The sequence below is a fragment of the Harpia harpyja genome, chromosome 14 (assembly GCF_026419915.1).
Source record: "Harpia harpyja isolate bHarHar1 chromosome 14, bHarHar1 primary haplotype, whole genome shotgun sequence".
Classification (NCBI taxonomy): domain Eukaryota; kingdom Metazoa; phylum Chordata; class Aves; order Accipitriformes; family Accipitridae; genus Harpia; species Harpia harpyja.
Window position 1 is genome coordinate 292,512 of NC_068953.1, and position 17,162 is coordinate 309,673.

Genomic DNA, 17,162 nt, shown 5'->3' on the forward strand with positions numbered 1-17,162 from the left:
ACCGGCAGGCGCCGCGGAAGGGGCCCGCAGCGTCCCAGCCGGTGCCCGCCGCCGCGACGGGAAACCGGGGGAGCGCGGCCTCCGCCCCTCGCGCGCCAGCCCCGCCGTTGCCCGGACTCTTCCGCGCGCGGCCTCTGCTGGCGGCGCCGTGGTTTCCGGAGGGGACGGCGCGCGGCTGCACCGCTGAGCCGGCCGGAGCGAGATGGCGGTGGCACCGTCCGGCCGCCTCGGCGCCCCGCCAGGGCCCAGCGATCGCGCCCGCCTCCGGGCCTCAGGCGGCGGCTGCGAGCCCCGGGGCGGCGGCGCGGGGTGGCAGCGGGCCGCAGCGCTGCGCGGGCGGGCGGGCGGGAGATGCCGAAGCTGCGCGGGGAGGCCTTCTGGAGGGAGACGCTGCGGAGCGCCCACTACGTGGTGGCGCCCATGGTGGACCAGAGCGAGCTGGCCTGGAGGCTGCTGAGCCGCCGCCACGGCGCCCAGCTCTGCTACACGCCGATGCTGCACGCCCAGGTCTTCCTCAGGGACGCCAACTACCGCCGCGAGAACCTCTACGGCGAGGCCTGTCCCGAGGACCGCCCGCTCATCGTGCAGGTGAGCGCCGCGACGGCCGGCGGGCCGCCGGGAAACGCCACCGGCGCCCGACTCGGCCCGCCCGCTGCGCCCCGGGGGCGGTGGCGCCTGCCCGGTCAGCCCGAGCAGCGGGCGCGGCGGCGGGCACTGCCGGGCAGAGCTTCCCCGGCGTTCACCTGGCGGTGCGCTCCTGGTTAGCGCCGCAAAAGCAAGTCAGCGCTGCCAGATGCGCCCTCGCCCTCGTCGTCCACCCCCTTTGTGTTAACAAATCCAGACGTTCTCCAGATCCGCGTGAGTCCTCAAGCTAGCCGGTCTCACCCAGATTTTAAAGAGGTTGACAGAAATAGGGTGACAGAAATCTCATTTTCTTCACCTAAATGCTGCTAGCAGTACTCGGCTCATGAAGATAAGCGTGTTTTTCTGTTCATCCCTTGTCTAGCAAAGAGGATTCGGTGTCTTAACCACAGGGGCCCTGAGCGTTAGACTTCTCACCGGGTTCCAATCCTCTACACCTCCTCTTTAGAGAGAGACTGCAGCTGGTCTTCTAGAGTCAAGGGTTGCTCAAGATCTGGGGCAATACCGCTCAGGGGGATCACAGTTTTTTCAGTAGTTCTCTGAAATCATGAGCTCAGTGCTTAGCTATAGAAGAAGGATGCAAGGAAGATAGGACACGCTTTTAAGCTTGTGTTGCTCCTGCTTCTTGAGTACTGTGTGAGGTTCAGGTACTTCTCTCCCAAAAAGAGAGAGAGGGGGGGCCTGTGGAACTGGAGAATAATGCAGGGAAAGACGGTCGGCATGAGCAGAGGAATGGCATGATTTCCACATGTGGAGCAGTTAAATGGAGGAGGACTCTTCACCCTGGAAGAGAAGTGTCTTCCCTGACTAAGGGGAGAGAAGTCTGTGAAAGTGTGACTGGCTTGAAGATGACAAATGGGAAACGAGTATTAAGTAGGGGTAGCGATAGTTACACACTGTAAAATTCATTACCATGGGATGTACTGGATGCTGAAAGGTTACATGAGTTTAGAAAGCAAATGAAGGAAAGCTCCTTTTGAGGATCATTAGGTGCAGGAAACACCACTTCTGCTTCCAAAGTCCTTGAAGATGCTTTCCAGCTTCTGCTGTTCCCTAGACATCATTGTTGACCATTATCAGAGCAGGATGAGGTGGACCTTTGGTCTGTCTCAGTACAGCTTTGGATATTCTTTTTCCGTGGGAGGTAGTTTATTTTGCCACAGAAAAATACAGGTGGCAGAAATTTAAATAGTCTTGGAAAGCTATAAGTCTTCTGAACACAGATCTTCAGCTCAGTAAGCTGTGTGTTCTGGGCAAGCCTACCTGAAGAGTGTCAGTTACTGTGAGCTTGCTGTATTATCCTTCTTCCCACTGGCCACTATTGGACATAAGGCACAGAACTAACTAGATTAATCTTTGGATTGACCCAGTACAGCAATCCTTACTGAGTTCTGCAATATTTCTGGGCAGGCGTGGTTTTTGGTCACAGATTCTTGGAAATAGATTAGGCAGAGGTACATCTGAGCCCAGCCTGCTCTGTGGGCTTTGTTTACTGTGTAAAAATCCTCACTGATGTGGCTTGGTTGGAGGCTTTCTAGTGTTCAGTAATCTCGGAGAAAGCAAATGCCTTTTCTGGTTTTAGTTGGTATCAGGCATAATTTCTGTAGTGCTGTAGGGTTTAAGTAACACCTTCTGCTCACATGTGTTTGAGTTTAAATCCATATTATTTAAAGATGTGATGACATTGTTTTTTTGTTAATAATGAATTTTAGAAAATCTGTTTAAAAGCATAAATGAGAAGAATAGTCTGGCTCTGTCCTCTTCAACAAAGCAGCTTCAAATTAACCTAATTTTTCTTAATAAATTGATTTGTGCACTGTGCTTTAAATGTAATATTAATTATATTTAAGTCTGAGCATTGGACTAACAGCCCGATGTGTCTATTTCACACTCCACATTAATGTGAATTAATTTTAGAGGCAGTGGTGCTTATCGGTATCTACAAAGTTTGAATTGTCTCAAGATGCAGAGACACCACAGGTAACTCTTCTGCACCACCTTTATGTATTAAAATGCTACAGCTGTTTGTTCTACAGGGCATTTTAAGAGTTGTTCCCTCTTATTCTTGGGTACTACATGTAAAACATTCTACAAATATTTCTTCGCCTCTTGAATGCTCATCTTTCTCATTTTGTTATTTGAAGGTTGAGGATCTTTAGCTGGTAAGTGTCACAGTTTTTGTTGGGTTTTTTTTGCAAAATGGTGTTTGCTATTATTAACTGTGCATATTATGCCTATTTTCTGTAGCAAGTAGTTGTTTCATGACTATGTCATAACGTGTTGTCAGTACTTGAGAAAGCAATTGCCTGATTATTCCACTTTTCTTTGTCTTTCTCAGTTCTGTGCCAATGACCCTGAAGTGTTTGTCCAGGCAGCACTGTTGGCTCAGGATTATTGCGATGCCATAGACCTAAATTTGGGTTGCCCCCAAATGATTGCAAAGAGAGGTACGTGCAAATCTGAACCCTGGATAAACAGAGAAATGGCATGTTTCAAATGTGAATGTTGGCAGTAAAACATCAAGAGGACCAAATTAAGCCTGGGCTGGGGGGGCGTGGCTGCAGTATTGCTGAAGTCAGACTTAGTTACACCTACTTTAACAGGTAATGCTTTGTAGTACCTAAAGCAAAAATTAGATATACTAATAATTAATTCCAACTTCTCTTGAGTGACAGCTCTTGTGTCTAGACTATCCTTCAGAAAAAGTATTTTTAGTAAGAGCTTGATTTTCTTTCTGATTTTAGTTGCTCAAACAGCCTAATTTGCAAAGCGGCATTTAAAATTATATCATGCAGGCACTTAGCATCTCCTATTTCCTTGATACTTGCAGAGTTTATTCACATTAGTATATAAGAGGATAACACCTGCTGAATCCCTTAAATATATTGCAAAGACAGTTATGTTTGAAAACCAGAACCAGTGTTTGAAAATTTTGGATCAGTTAGGATGTTGAGGAAAGATTTGTTCAGTAACTGCCCATTCCTCTTCTAAGATGTCTTTCAAAGACTAATAGGAAATGATCAGTGGTGTATAGGGCTGTCATGCTTTAACCCCAGCCAGCAGCTGAGCACTATGCAGCCAGTCGCTCACTCACTTCCCCCCCACCCAGTGGGATGGGGGAGAGAATTGGAAAAAAAAAGTAAAACTTGTGGGTTGAGATAAGAACAGTTTAGTAGAACAGAAAAGAAGAAAATGATAATGATAACATTAATAAAATGACAATAGTAATAATAAAAGGATTGGAATATACAAGTGGTGCACAATGCAATTGCTCACCACCTGCTGACCAATGCCCAGTTAGTCCCTGAGCGGCAGTTCCCCCCAGCCCCACTCCCCCCAGTTCATATACTAGACATGACGTCACATGGTCTGGACTACCCCTTTGGCCAGTTTGGGTCAGCTGCCCTGGTTGTGTCCCCTCCCAGCTTCTTGTGCCCCTCCAGCCTTCTTGTTGGCTGGGCATGAGAAGCTGAAAAATCCTTGACTTTAGACTAAACATTACTTAGCAACAACTGAAAACATCAGTGTGTTATCAACGTTCTTCTCATACTGAACTCAAAACACAGCACTGTACCAGCTACTAGGAAGAAAATTAACTCTATCCCAGCTGAAACCAGGACAAGGGCAAATGGATCTTTCAATCTGATCAGGTTTTATCTTGAAGGGAATTTTTAAACACCTGGTATAAACCCCTGAAAGTTGGACTTTGAGCTGCCAGTGTCAACACACCAGCCTTAGGGAGTAGCAGTGAAGTAGGGTGTGGGGATTCATTGTTTATCCTGTAAATCTAGGGTGGCATGGGGAACAGAATGATCCAACTCTTCCAGCTTGGGCAGGGCAGAGCAATTCTGTTTCTGCCAGTGAGGCATATGAGTGTCTCGATCTTTGCATGTGAACATTTATGAAAGTCGTATACTTCAGAATCTTACTCTTCTGTACAAGTCTGTCATATGCTGTTTTATTATAGGTCACTACGGAGCATTTCTGCAAGAGGAGTGGGACCTTCTTCAGAGAATGAGTAAGTCTTTAGAGAGGTGTCACTTTAGAGAGGCTTCACTTTGAGAGGGAATGGGATGAACTCATCATTGAGAGGAGGCTTAGGGATTTTGGGGGTAAGGAGATACAGCGTGTTTCTTTGGGGAAGGTTGTGTTGGTTTTGGTTTTTTCTTTCTTCTTTCTTACTGTATTCCAGTGACACACTCAAGATACTTGGTGGTACCCCACTACAAACTCATACTAGATCTGCTAAAAGACTTCAGTGCTTGAAACAGACTTTAGGTGAAAGCGAGTCAGTTAAGTCCCAATCTAATGATGGCTTAGTGGCTCTCCAACTCTAGAAACAGCAGAACTCCCAGTGCCTTACTTTTTCACTTTGAAGTTCTCGGGTGCCAGGAGTTGTGTTTCTGCTTGAAGCCGCAGTTGCCCTTTTCTGATCAATTCAGCATACTCTTTCTGTCCACACCATAGCAAGTTATGCCTCTCCTCCTAATTTGTGTAGGATGTTTTCAGGCTATCGGTAGCATAGTGAACAGTATCATTTTTTTTTTAAGAAATATATTAGGAACTGATTTAAAAAGCAAGGTTTTGGTCATTGTGTAGAGCTGAGAATGTGCCTTCACTCCACTTCAAAGCAAGTGTCTGAACTGTGAAGTTAGAGTCTTACTTCTGTTTGCATTCCCCGTGGTCCAGGGAATCTTGAATGATGTTTGGCACAAAGACACTGCTGAGAACCTGGAAGGATAAGACAGCGCTTACCTGCCCAGCATGTAATGTGGTTGTTAGGGCACTTAGGAGTGAAAGATGCAAATTGGAACAGCTTCAAGGTGAGAAGAGAACCCAGGTCATCTAGTTGGTTAAGAACCCAGGCTGTCTAGTAAGAGAATTAGGCTACTGTATAAAAGGTGGGCAAAGCTTCCTCTTCATCCTTCTCCCCCAGCCTTCTTTAAAATGATGGAGTACTCTTTTCTCCTTGCACCTGTATACACCTTGCTTACTTCTTTGAAAGGGTGATAGGAAGTAGCTATCATTAGAGCTCCTAGGATTTGGATTAGAAGACAGCAGGTGACTTCCTACATTAGACATCCAAGCTCTGGAAGAAAAGAGAATTTCAGGCATGCCACTGCTCAGTGTTTTCCTGTTGGTTGTCTTTGTTAGCTCTCTTTTTAGCAGTTTTCTGATTCCGTGCACTGTGTAAAGATTATGGGAGTTTAACATGGTGTTCTAGATTTCACCCTGACTGTGTAACCTACATTTACTACTTAATTGGGTCCACAGCCTACCTCAGTTGATAAGCTTCTGCTTGCCATGGACAAGACTCTGCTTGTCATGATTATTTGGGTGATCGTTTGGAAAGAAGCAAAGCATCTCTTGTAGGAAAGGTGGACAAGCAAGTGTTAATGTTGTTGGCAGAGTAGGAGGAGTACAATAGCCTGTGATGATAGTAAACCTGTATCAATGATCAAGATTTGAGGGGGGTGGTCCTTGAAAGTGAAGGTTTGATGCAGTGGAGAAGTTAGGGCTATTAAATGCTGACTATTTTGTGCCTTCTTGTTAGAATCCAGATTTTGTGCTTCATGTTTAACTATTACTTGATTAACCTATGCAATAACGATCGCAGAGGACATTGCTGATTGTTTTAAGCTGTGAGAACTGCATAGCATTAACTTTTCAGTCTTTTTCCATACCACACCCAGTATCAGATCTTGAGGACAGTAGGCACTTTTCATAGCATTGTGCAGCCCACTTACCTGTCTTTTCAATCTTTCCCAGTTTTACTGGCTAACGAGAAGCTCTCTGTTCCCATCACATGCAAAATCCGCGTTTTCCCAGAAATTGACAAGACAGTGAAGTATGCACAGATGCTGGAGAAAGCTGGCTGCCAGGTAAGGAGGCAGCTGCTCCCTGTACTGTTGCATTGGACACGTGTCTCTATGTAAAGCATCTGATGACCAGATCTTGGTGTACTGTGGAGATGAAGAGGCTACATTGTTTTACAGACAGAGAAGGTGGGATGCAGAGAGATTGTATGTATTTGCAGTCATAGGCAGCAGGTCAATAGTATGATATGGAAGGCATCATGATTTCAGAGTCTCTCTTGTAATCACTGCATAGTGTGGTATCCTTCACTGTGGTTGAGCATCTCAGTCTAACATAGTGCAGCAGGAGGCAGTGTGAATGCATGAAATCCACAGGGCTGTAGAAAAAAACAGTATCAAAGATGACTAGTGAAGAAATAGGCAGCCTTCTAGGATTTAACTCCAGTTAAATTGGAAGAGACGGTCTGTAGTTAGAGCCAGTACTGAAAGTATTCGGGCCTTCTGCTGAGGAGTAAGCCAGATCAATATATCACAAATTCCAAAGTGAATCACAAATGGGAGCCAATGGCAATAGGATATCTTTAGGTTCTCCCAAGATACGATCTTGTCATGCTGTGGAATAGCAAGCTGAAAGAAGCCCAAGACCATGCCATGGTAGGTGAGCTGCTGATACCTTTCTGTGATACCAAAGTCCCTGCACTGTTGAAATAGCAGTGGGAATTCAGCGGCATCCATGAAGTGTATGAGGTGAAGGGAAATTTTTGTCATTGCATTTGTTCCAGTGGTTCATACACATGAAGGGTAAATGTCACTTTGTGTTCTAGCTGCTGACTGTGCACGGCCGTACTAAAGAACAGAAAGGACCGCTTGCTGGCGTGGCATCTTGGGAGCACATTCAAGCTGTCAGGTTAGTGAGCAGTACCAATCTTAGTGGATTTCCGCTAACATGCTATGAAGGTAGATTTTAAGCGGAGTGTGCTGTGGCATTGAAGAGCAAACGAATTTATGTGACAGGAGTAGAATTTCTGGGTTGACTCTAATTCTCAATTTTATGCATCTGTTTTATTCACTGGTGTAGAAAAGCTGTAAGCATTCCTGTATTTGCAAATGGAAACATCCAGTGTCTCAGTGATGTGGAAGAATGTATCCGTAAGACAGGAGTGCATGGTGTCATGAGTGCAGGTAAAGAAAATGAACTTTTTACTCATAATAGACAAGAATACGAACTGTTTCTTACTCTCTTAGCAGTCCTATATACATTTATTCAAAGCTTACATCAGACTGACTTGGTGAACAGCTTTGATTGAAAGCTGAGTGGCCATTCTCTCTCCTCTTATACTGGCCATCTCTGACCAGGACCAGGAATCACTGAAGATTTGTGAGAATTGTTATGTTGGACTTGTAGTACATTGAGTGGACAGCTCAAATCTAATTACTTGACAAAGGCATATTGGACTCCTGTTGTCCTGGAGTATTTTCATGACATCGGTTAATCAATGGAATGGTTTTTGAGTGGATGTGGATGCAGTAAGTGCGTCTGCTGATTCATATTCCTGCAGATGGTTCATGTTGGGTTGGCACAAGAAAGAACTGGCATAACTTCCTACAGGAAGAGCTAGGATAGACATCAGAAAAAGCTTCCCATCACTCGCGCAGTTAAAGCAATAAAACGTATTTTCGGGGGGGTTGTAGAATCTTATTTTTAGAAAATACTGGTTAACAAAAGGCTTGTGAAGCTAGTAGAGAAAAGCATAGTGAGAAGCAATATCTGTAAACTTAGGCCAGACAAATGTGAATACAGACATAAGGTGAGACACCCGTTAATCCAAGTATTTAACCATTGGGCAACAAAAGCAGCGACTTCTGTATTTATTAATTTTTTTACTGTCTTTGTGTCAAGATTGGATGCCTTTCTGGAAAATGTACTTTAATTAAATATGAGCTATTTGGCTTAATTAAGAATTGTATAGTGAAATATAGTATCCTGAGGTCAGGCTAGAGTTTTATGGACCCTGTGTTCCTCTTTGTGAGTACATGAGTAATGTGTTTGTGACTGGCTAGTAGAATCACAACAGAGCTGATCAAGCTCCAGAGTCTAGAATTTGTTTTCTGTTTCAATCCTGAAATGAAAGTTTGAGTATTTCTTTTCATTCCCTAGAAGGTAATCTTCATAACCCAGCCCTGTTTGAGGGCCGAAACCCATTGGTGTGGGAGATGGCTGAGGAGTATCTGGAGATAGTGCAGAAGTACCCTTGTCCATTGTCTTATGTTAGGGCTCATCTCTTCAAGCTCTGGCATCACACGTGAGTATCTCCAGAGAACTCTTAATGTTTTCAGGGCTCATCCTGCTTATCAAGTGTCTGGCTTTTCTGGACAAGGATTTGTTTGGCCAGAATTAGTATGCTGCAAAGTTTTCTTTCCTGGACTTGGCTGGAGAGAATGTTGGCTGAGGCCTTTACCCTTCACTGCATATCCGGGAAACAGGGCATGGGGAACGAACAAGTTACCACAAGATAAGCTAGGCCGTGAGCTCACAGCACATCAGCTACCATGTGGTAATTGCCCATATGCACACATGCACTTTATGGCAAACATGAGTTAACTAACTCCTTGTTCATTGTGAGGCAAGCTGTCTTGTGTTTATTGTGGAGTAAGAGCATGGCCATGGGCAGTTACTGAGGAGCAGCTGATGCACTGTACATTCATGTTAGCTTATCTCAAAGAAGTACCTTGGTTGTGTGCCAAGTATTTATTTGGAAAAGAGGAGCAGATATGTGTGCTTTTCTCTGGACTTACAAGAAAGAAGATAAGCTTCTACCAAAGGCAAGTGCAGCAAGAAAAAGCTATAAAAAGCTTTTATAAAGACATTTTTAGTTGATCTCCTCAGTCTAGCAATAATGAATAAATATGACTTGATGTTTGGGATTTGCCTCAGGCTTCAAGTTTACCAGCAGCTGCGTGAAGAATTAGCAAAAGTGAAGACTCTAGAGGGCATTGTAGATGTCAACAGGGAGCTGAAACTACGATGCCAGGTACCAAGATGGGCCCTAATCTCCCAGAACAACACTGTCCACACTTGGTGGGAATTTACCATGTATGTCATGCAGTTGATGTCTGTTAGTCACTTCGTTGGAACTTTGTGGCTTACCAACCTCAATATTGGTAGTTTACTACAGTAGCAGCCCCTTAAGCCTGAACAGCTTTACATGAGATAAAGTTGATTTAGGAGTTACAAATCTGCTTCAATTCATCTGTCTTAGTAGAGGTTTTTTGCCTATATTTAACTGTCAGTAACTGTTAGTTTAAATTCCAATTTGTGGTTTCCTGGAGTTTGAAGTATTATTTAGAGTATTTCCTGAGAACTCAAGGTAAACTGACTGTAACTCTATGCTGCAGGAAGAAATAGCTAATCAGAAAGAAGGAGAAAAGCCAAAAGAAGGGTTGCCTTTTTTCCACTGGATCTGTCAGCCATACATCAGGCCAGGGTGAGTTATCTATTCTAACATGGACAGGTACCCATAGGCCTTTCCCACCCATACTATCAGTACAGAGCCATCCAGTTCTGTTCTAGGAGCTTACATTCATTTGAAAATAAGTGAATACTTTGGATTATTTTTATTCTGGTTTGGTTTTTTCCTGGTTATTGCTTTGTTCAGGGGATGTTGCTCATTATATGCATCTTCTCCTTTAGATCCTCCTCAGATTTCTCTCTCTGGAAAGTAAAAACCAAGAATTCCACTGCAGTTCAGAAAGAGAAGCTGATGAGCAACAAATATGCTACCTGACAGTACTTTATTGTTACATGTAACACGTATGTTGCTGGTAACTGCCAGGGTAGCAAAGATGGGAACTGAACTGTATTCGATAAAGGATGCTTGTGTTGTATGGACAAGCTTTTCAGATACCTTATTCCCTTTCTGTTGTGAAAATTGGGCTGAAGAAAACGAGCATGTCAAGATTAATACTTAAGTAAATACTTAAGTAAAACCTGGGAATAACAGGTTAACAGGTGCCTCACTAATTTAACTGGCCAACTTTCATTGACTTTCCAACTGATATATCTGACAGTGTGTCTGTTATTAACAGCCAATGTTAACAAAAAAGTTAGGTTTTTCTATTCCACGTCTAAAGTCAATGATGCTTCCTTGTAATTTAGCCATGATAGAAAGGTTTACAGTTTACCCAGATTGCTGTAAACCAGAATAGTGGCCAGGGAACACCTACTTCTTCCCTTCAGCCAACTTATGATGATATTCACTGTTTCAGGCCAAAGGAGAGATGCAAGGAGAATGGAGCCAGTGGGACTGAAAAAGGGGTGCGAGGGAAACGTGCTCTGGAAGAGGAGGAAGATGGAAATTCTGAGCTTCTGTCAAAGAATAAACAAAAAAAGAAGTTAAGAAATCCAAATAAAAGCTTTGATCCATCTTTAAAACGTAAGTTCCATTTATTGGCATAAATGCATGGAAACTTGCTGATATCACATTTGACATAAATTGCCACTATTTATTTTCCTTGTTTATGTAGTTGTAGAAACTTCTTTAAGAAGAGGGAGGGATTATCGGGAAATTTTGGTAGTAGGCAATGTGATTCAAATTATGTTCATTAGTTAAGAAAACAAGGATCAAAGAAGTAGGTCACTGATCCACTATAAGCTTCTTTTTAAGATCAAAATGCTTTACAAACTAAATTGTGGCAGTCACTAGTATTTGAAATTGAAATTTCGCATGTATTTCAAGCAGATGTCCTCCTCTTTTACACTTAACTTGAGGATTAAAATTTTCTGTTTGGATTTAGCTTAGGGGCACTTAAGTCAAAAGTGTCTTTACCTTTGCACTGTTCTTTGAGGTACTGTATTTTTTATTTCAAAAAGAGTCTTTCTGGCTAGAAAAGTGCCAAGCTTTGTCTGATCCTGATTTTTTTTTTAATTTATTTCTTCCACATAAAAATACCATTGCTGAAATCAGGACACTCTCTCTCTCTCTCTTTCCAGCCAAATATGCGAAATGTGATCAATGTGGAAACCCTAAGGTAAGTCAGTGCCAGTGTCCATTAAAGCATTTCCATTAAATGGAAATTAAATGACCATGTAGTGGTCAAGGGCTCAATGTCTGGATGGAGATCGGTGGAGTGGTGTCCCTCAGGGGTCCGTATTGGGACTAGTACTGTTTAATATCTTCATCAATGACACAGACAGTGGGATCGAGTGCACCCTAAGCAAGTTTGCAGACAACACCAAGCTGAGTGGTGCGGTTGGCACACCTGAGGGATGGGATGCCATCCAGAGGGACCTGGACAAGCTTGAGAAGCAGGCCAGTGTGAACCTCATGAGGTTCAACAAGGTCAAGTGCGCAAGGTCCTGCACCTGGGTCAGGGCAACCCCCGGTATCAATACAGGCTGGGGGATGAAGGGATTGAGACCAGCCCTGCAGAGAAGGACTTGGGGTACTGATGGATGAAAAGCTGGACATGAGCTGTCAATGTGCGCTCACAGCCCAGAAAGCCAACTGTATCCTGGGCTGCATCAGAAGAAGAGTGGCCAGCAGGTCAAGGGAGGTGATTCTGCCCCTCTGCTCTGGTAAGACCCCACGTGCAGTCCTGCGTCCAGCTCTGGGGTCCTCAGCACAGGAAAGACATGGACCTGCTGGAGAGGGTCCAGAGGAGGGCCACCATAATGATCAGAGGGCTGGAACACCTCTGCTATGAGGAAAGGCTGAGAGAGTTGGGGTTCTTCAGCCAGGAGGAGACCGTGGGGAGACCTTATTGTGGCCTTTCAATACTTAAAGGGGGCTTATAAGAAAGATGGGGACAGGCTTTTTAGTAGGGCCTGTTGCAACAGGACAAGGGATAATGGCTTTAAACTAAAAGAGGGCAGATTCAGACTAGATATAAGGAAGAAATTGTTTATGATGAGGGTGGTGAAACACTGGAACAGGTTGCCCAGAGAGGTGGTAGATGCCCCATCCTTGGAAACATTCAAGGTCAGGTTGGACGGGGCTCTGAACAACCTGAACTAGTTGGAGATGTCCCTGCCCATGGCAGGGGCATTGGACTAGATGGTCTTTAAAGGTCCCTTCCAATCCAAACCATTCTATGATTCTAAATCCTGAGGTAGGTCCATGCCAGGGTCCAGTAATGCATGCATACCAAGTCCTGATGATATGGGGGCAGGGCAGGTAAGTCCATACTTAGGCAAAAGCCTCTTAACTGTTAACTGTAACCAATCTCTCAGGTGAAGGTGCTGCACAAAAATCACTAACGTAGGTAGTTTTTTTGAGATCATTTGCCTTCCTTTCCAAAAAAAGTACAGTCTTACTGCTGCTGAGGTTATTTCTTGCTAAGACAGTTGAGTGAGTTAGATGAACTTCCCAAGATCTCTTGGCAACAAATCTCCAAATGTCCAGTAATTACCTATGTACATTCTACTGTGAAATTGAAAACCAAACCCTTTTTACTAGGGTTAGTGGTGGTGGGATGTTTTACTGCAAGGATTGAGAATTTGAATAATTGGCATGGTTATTGGTGTACTAATACAAATACTTCAAACATCATCACAGTATAGTCTGTAGTGAGTATCAGGCAGGAATCTGCAGCTCTGGTTTTTTTGTTGGTTTTGGATATATGCCCTTCATCAGAACAAGAATGAGCACCTAGTCATTCTCAGCTCTGTTTTTGCTAGCAGATTAACATCAACTTTCACCATTAGCAATGTTAAACAAGCCAGCTGTTCTCCAGGTTGTGTATAGCATATATATTTGAAACTTTATATATGCAACTTCAAATATTTGATATTTGAAGAGTTAATTGTTTTTTTTTGTTCAGGGGTTTTTTGTTCGTTTTCTCTTGGGGAACATAGCTGTTTCCTTGACAGGGAGATGTTGCTGAGCTGAATGAGCAGAGTAGATTTATTGCTGCTAATATATCTGTGCATGCAGACATACAAGCAGGTGTAAGATGCATGGAATAATTTTGTGTTCTAGTTACATCTGTGGGGGTGGGGAGACAGGGGCACATGCAGGTAGTGTTGCTCTCTTTTGTAATCCCGTTATAGCACCTTAGACATACCAGCCAGCTGGGCCTCAGTTTGGAGCTGCAGCTACAGAAGAAAATGTTTTTCTTGCAGTGCTCATTATTGGGAAAACATTGAGCATTCATCTGGCCTGCTTTCAAATCCATCCTGTTTCATTGCTAATCCAGGTGACACAGCTTGGTGCATCAACCATGACTGTCTGAAGCTGGGCTTAGTCTCATTTTTGTTTTGTTCTTATATCGTTGTAATGTTGCAGGCAGCCCTCGAAATCTTGGGACTGGGCCTGTAGTTTTGGTTGGTTTGTTGTTCCCCTTCCCCTCCTCCTTCCCCCCCCCGATTATATGTTTCTAAGCTATGTCATGGAACAGAGGGAGAACAAAACAAAACAACAACAAAATTCAACCAAGGACTCCCTAAACATGAAGGAATTTTTAATTGCAGTGGAGGGAGACACACCAAACAACAAAACCCCACTTTGCTAAATGATCACTAAGCCCCTGGGAGCCAAAGCGCTACGTACACCTGGTCTCATATAGCCAAGTTGTCCCCTGAGGGTCATACGTTATATTTTAATATATACTCAGGTATATTTTAAGCTGCAAGTAGGGAAGTAATTGCTGTGGTAACATTTGTTTTAGGCATAGCTACAGATGGTAGCAAGCATGTCGGGCACCATGTTTAGCATACTGCTTTTGCTTTTGCAGAGACGTACAGCTACAGCAAGCTCACCTGCAACAAATGTCACGATGCTTGTTCCAAAGTGCTTATGGCACTTGCCTGCTTGTGTTCTGTAACTCAGGCTGCCCAACAGATTACTGTTGTTGCACAAGTTGAATGTGGAAATTGTTTTGGTTTTTGTTCTCTATGTACAAACAGGTGATAGCTGGGGCTCCCTGCACCCACCCCCCCCCATAACATCAGCTCGCTCATCTTCATTGGACTGTGTGACTGCCTAATTTACAAGTTCATGGGTTTTTTTTTTTTTTTTTTTTCCTAAGGTCTGAATGTGCAGAGCTGTATTCTTGTTGCTTATTATAGTTAACAATAATTTTATTTTCACTGATACAAGCTTCTTTACAACTCCATCCCAATCCAGGGCAATAAATGTGTGTTTAACATGTGCCGAGGATGCTGCAAGAAAAGAGCATTCAAAGAGACAGCAGACTGTCCAGGTAAGTAAGTGGCACTGTCCTTACAAGTCATTGAGCAAATGTCTCATCTTCCATCTATGTTCATTACTTTAATCTTTGGTTTATGGGGTGGGGACGGTGGGGGTGTTAAAATGTACGTACATAGCTGTCTAAAATTTTATAGTACAATTTTAAAAGCCTGCTCTTCCTTCTGTGTATGATATTTCTTCTTTTTCCAAAGTCTTGGGATGCATATTTTCCAGACTATGAGGACCCATTCTTTATAACTATAACGAATGAGCTGTTCTGTTTACCAGTGCAGTCATCTCATTTCAGTTTTTTTGTTTTGTTCTGTTTTGGTTTTTTTTCCGCATCCTTGCTTCTTCAGGTCATGGATTACTTTTTAAGACCAAATATGAAAAATCCCTTTCATGGCAGAGTAGTCAAAGAGTAATTCAAAACCCAGAGATCAGTCGGAGAGGAGATGTAGATGTGGGGGAGACTGCTGTACTGAAGGAGGCTGGTGACAGTGCAGTGTGAAGCTTTGGAAGTGAATAGTTAAAGACTCCTGCCAGGCCTCTGCTTCCCTGGGCCAAAGAACATGCCATCTCCAGCTCACCGTCAGCTGTGTGAACTTGTTCCACAGGTTTATTTTAAGTTCTGGAAAAGTTTTATTTAAGTAAAAAGCTGCTTACTCAGGGAATTATCCTGCATTTGAAATAAAAAGGATGCAATTAAATTTCTCATTCTGTGTTTTAAGGACTGAAAATGCTGCATTTTGGGGTGGGGGCAACCTATGTAAGTTGCCATCATAATCTGCCTCTTGTATGTTCATTAGCCCTTCATGTCCTGTTTTTAATATTGGGGAATAAATGTCTTGTATTAGAACAGCCTTCTGGCACACTAAAAATAGCAATGTCAATGACTTCTTCACTAATAGAAAATGTGTCACATTTGTCTGAGTTTCAGCAGGCCAAGTTTTCAATGCAGAAAGGAATCTAGCACTACTTTGAAAATGTGAATGTAAAACTATAAGATGTTGCTGTAACCACATTGTTGTATTCATAATTATTAGTTTTATACGGTGTGATAAAGCTTAATGGTCTCCCATGAGCCAAAGGTTAGGGTAAAATGAAGTCTCTATTTTAATAGAGAGGGTTGTCTGAAATTATACACTAAGTCAGAACCAAGTCCATGAACCTTTCCCTGCTCAAAGTCTCATACTTATTTATATGATCATTCTTTCTCCTTCCCACCCAATAAATTCTGAGAAGTGTGTCAAAACAAGCTGCAGGTCTATACATGCAAGACCCCTACCAGGCTTTTACCCTTTTTCCCTGTGGGCTTTGTGTGTCTCCTAGGCACTCAGTCAGTGTAGCCTTCCAGTGTTCAGTATGCTGTGAAGAATGTCAGCAGCCAAAAAAAAAAAAAAAAAAATTTTTAAATCAGCAATGGTATGCAGCTGTTTAAGAGACTGAAGAACTAGGAGTCAAGCCATCCTGTCTTAAGCTAGAATAAATAAATAAATCTCAGCTCAGCTTTGAGAATTTATCTCCCTGTGGTCTGTTTTCTGAATGCAGTTTACTTCACTGCATGCTTAGTGACCCTGCTCCATAGTATGCTGCCATTTCCTGCAGCTGCAGGCTGAGCATCTTTGCTGCAGAGTTGCTAGCACCTTCTTAGCACACTAAAAGCAGCAGGCCTGTTAATGCTTTCCTTCTTGTCACATGTAGCCTACTGAAGGGAACAAAGCAATGATGCACTGTGGAGCCTGTAAAACATGAAGTCTAGCTATGCTTGGTCTGGCAAAGCTGGCATGTTATGAATGAGCACTAGAGCTTTTAACTGTAAAATTAGCCAGTCTTAAACTACTGTTCTTCCAAGGGAAGTGGAGAAAAGGGGGGAGGGGCAGGGAGGGCATTAAGGAGGAAAAGAAGAAAAAAAAAAAAAAAAAAAAGCCCAGGGGGTGTGGGGGAATGGGTAGGAGAAAGAAGGAAATGGGGTGGGAGGCAGGGGGGAGGATCACACAGGGTTACATGCCTCACCTGGGTCCTGAGCAACCATTCCTGCCCATCTAAAATGGTTTGCCTGCAACTGAGAGCGTGTCAGACTCTGATGGGTATCAGTCCCAACCACTGCACTATCCAAGAACCTGGTTCCAGCAAGTCAAACCTCTGCTTCACATGGCCAGACCATCAAGAGATTTGGCATATGTTTACGAGCATGCCCTGCTTGCTAAAGTATGCCTGTTTTAAGCCAGTAAGTTTGCCTCTATGGAGGCAGGCTTTATTCATAACTGGTCTTTTTTGTTTTATTTTAATTTATTCTAGGCTGGTGTATAACCTAACATTTCTCTAACAGCCTACTGCAGCACTGTACTGGCCAGTAACAAGCAATTATATTGTGGTCAAGCTGTCAGTTCTGTAAGCAAATAAAGCAAGCAAATTGCCAACACAATGTGTAGCAAGTATGTAGTAAGGTACTCTGAGTGGATACTCTGTATTACCACTTTCTGGTCTATGGTTCTGAACAGTTGATGGTTTGGCT

The 17,162-nt window shown here is 43.4% G+C and overlaps 1 protein-coding gene across 1 annotated transcript; it reads left to right on the top strand.

The window, feature by feature from the left end:
- Nucleotides 1-206: 206 nt before the first annotated feature.
- Nucleotides 207-16,166, top strand: DUS1L (dihydrouridine synthase 1 like). Its single transcript, XM_052808636.1, has 13 exons — nucleotides 207-588; nucleotides 2,981-3,089; nucleotides 4,610-4,660; nucleotides 6,412-6,524; nucleotides 7,283-7,365; nucleotides 7,537-7,640; nucleotides 8,617-8,761; nucleotides 9,394-9,490; nucleotides 9,855-9,943; nucleotides 10,725-10,891; nucleotides 11,449-11,486; nucleotides 14,582-14,657; nucleotides 15,004-16,166. The coding sequence occupies exons 1-13, from the start codon at nucleotides 352-354 to the stop codon at nucleotides 15,153-15,155; spliced, it is 1,461 nt and encodes a 486-aa protein (XP_052664596.1). The 5' UTR covers nucleotides 207-351; the 3' UTR covers nucleotides 15,156-16,166.
- Nucleotides 16,167-17,162: the final 996 nt, after the last annotated feature.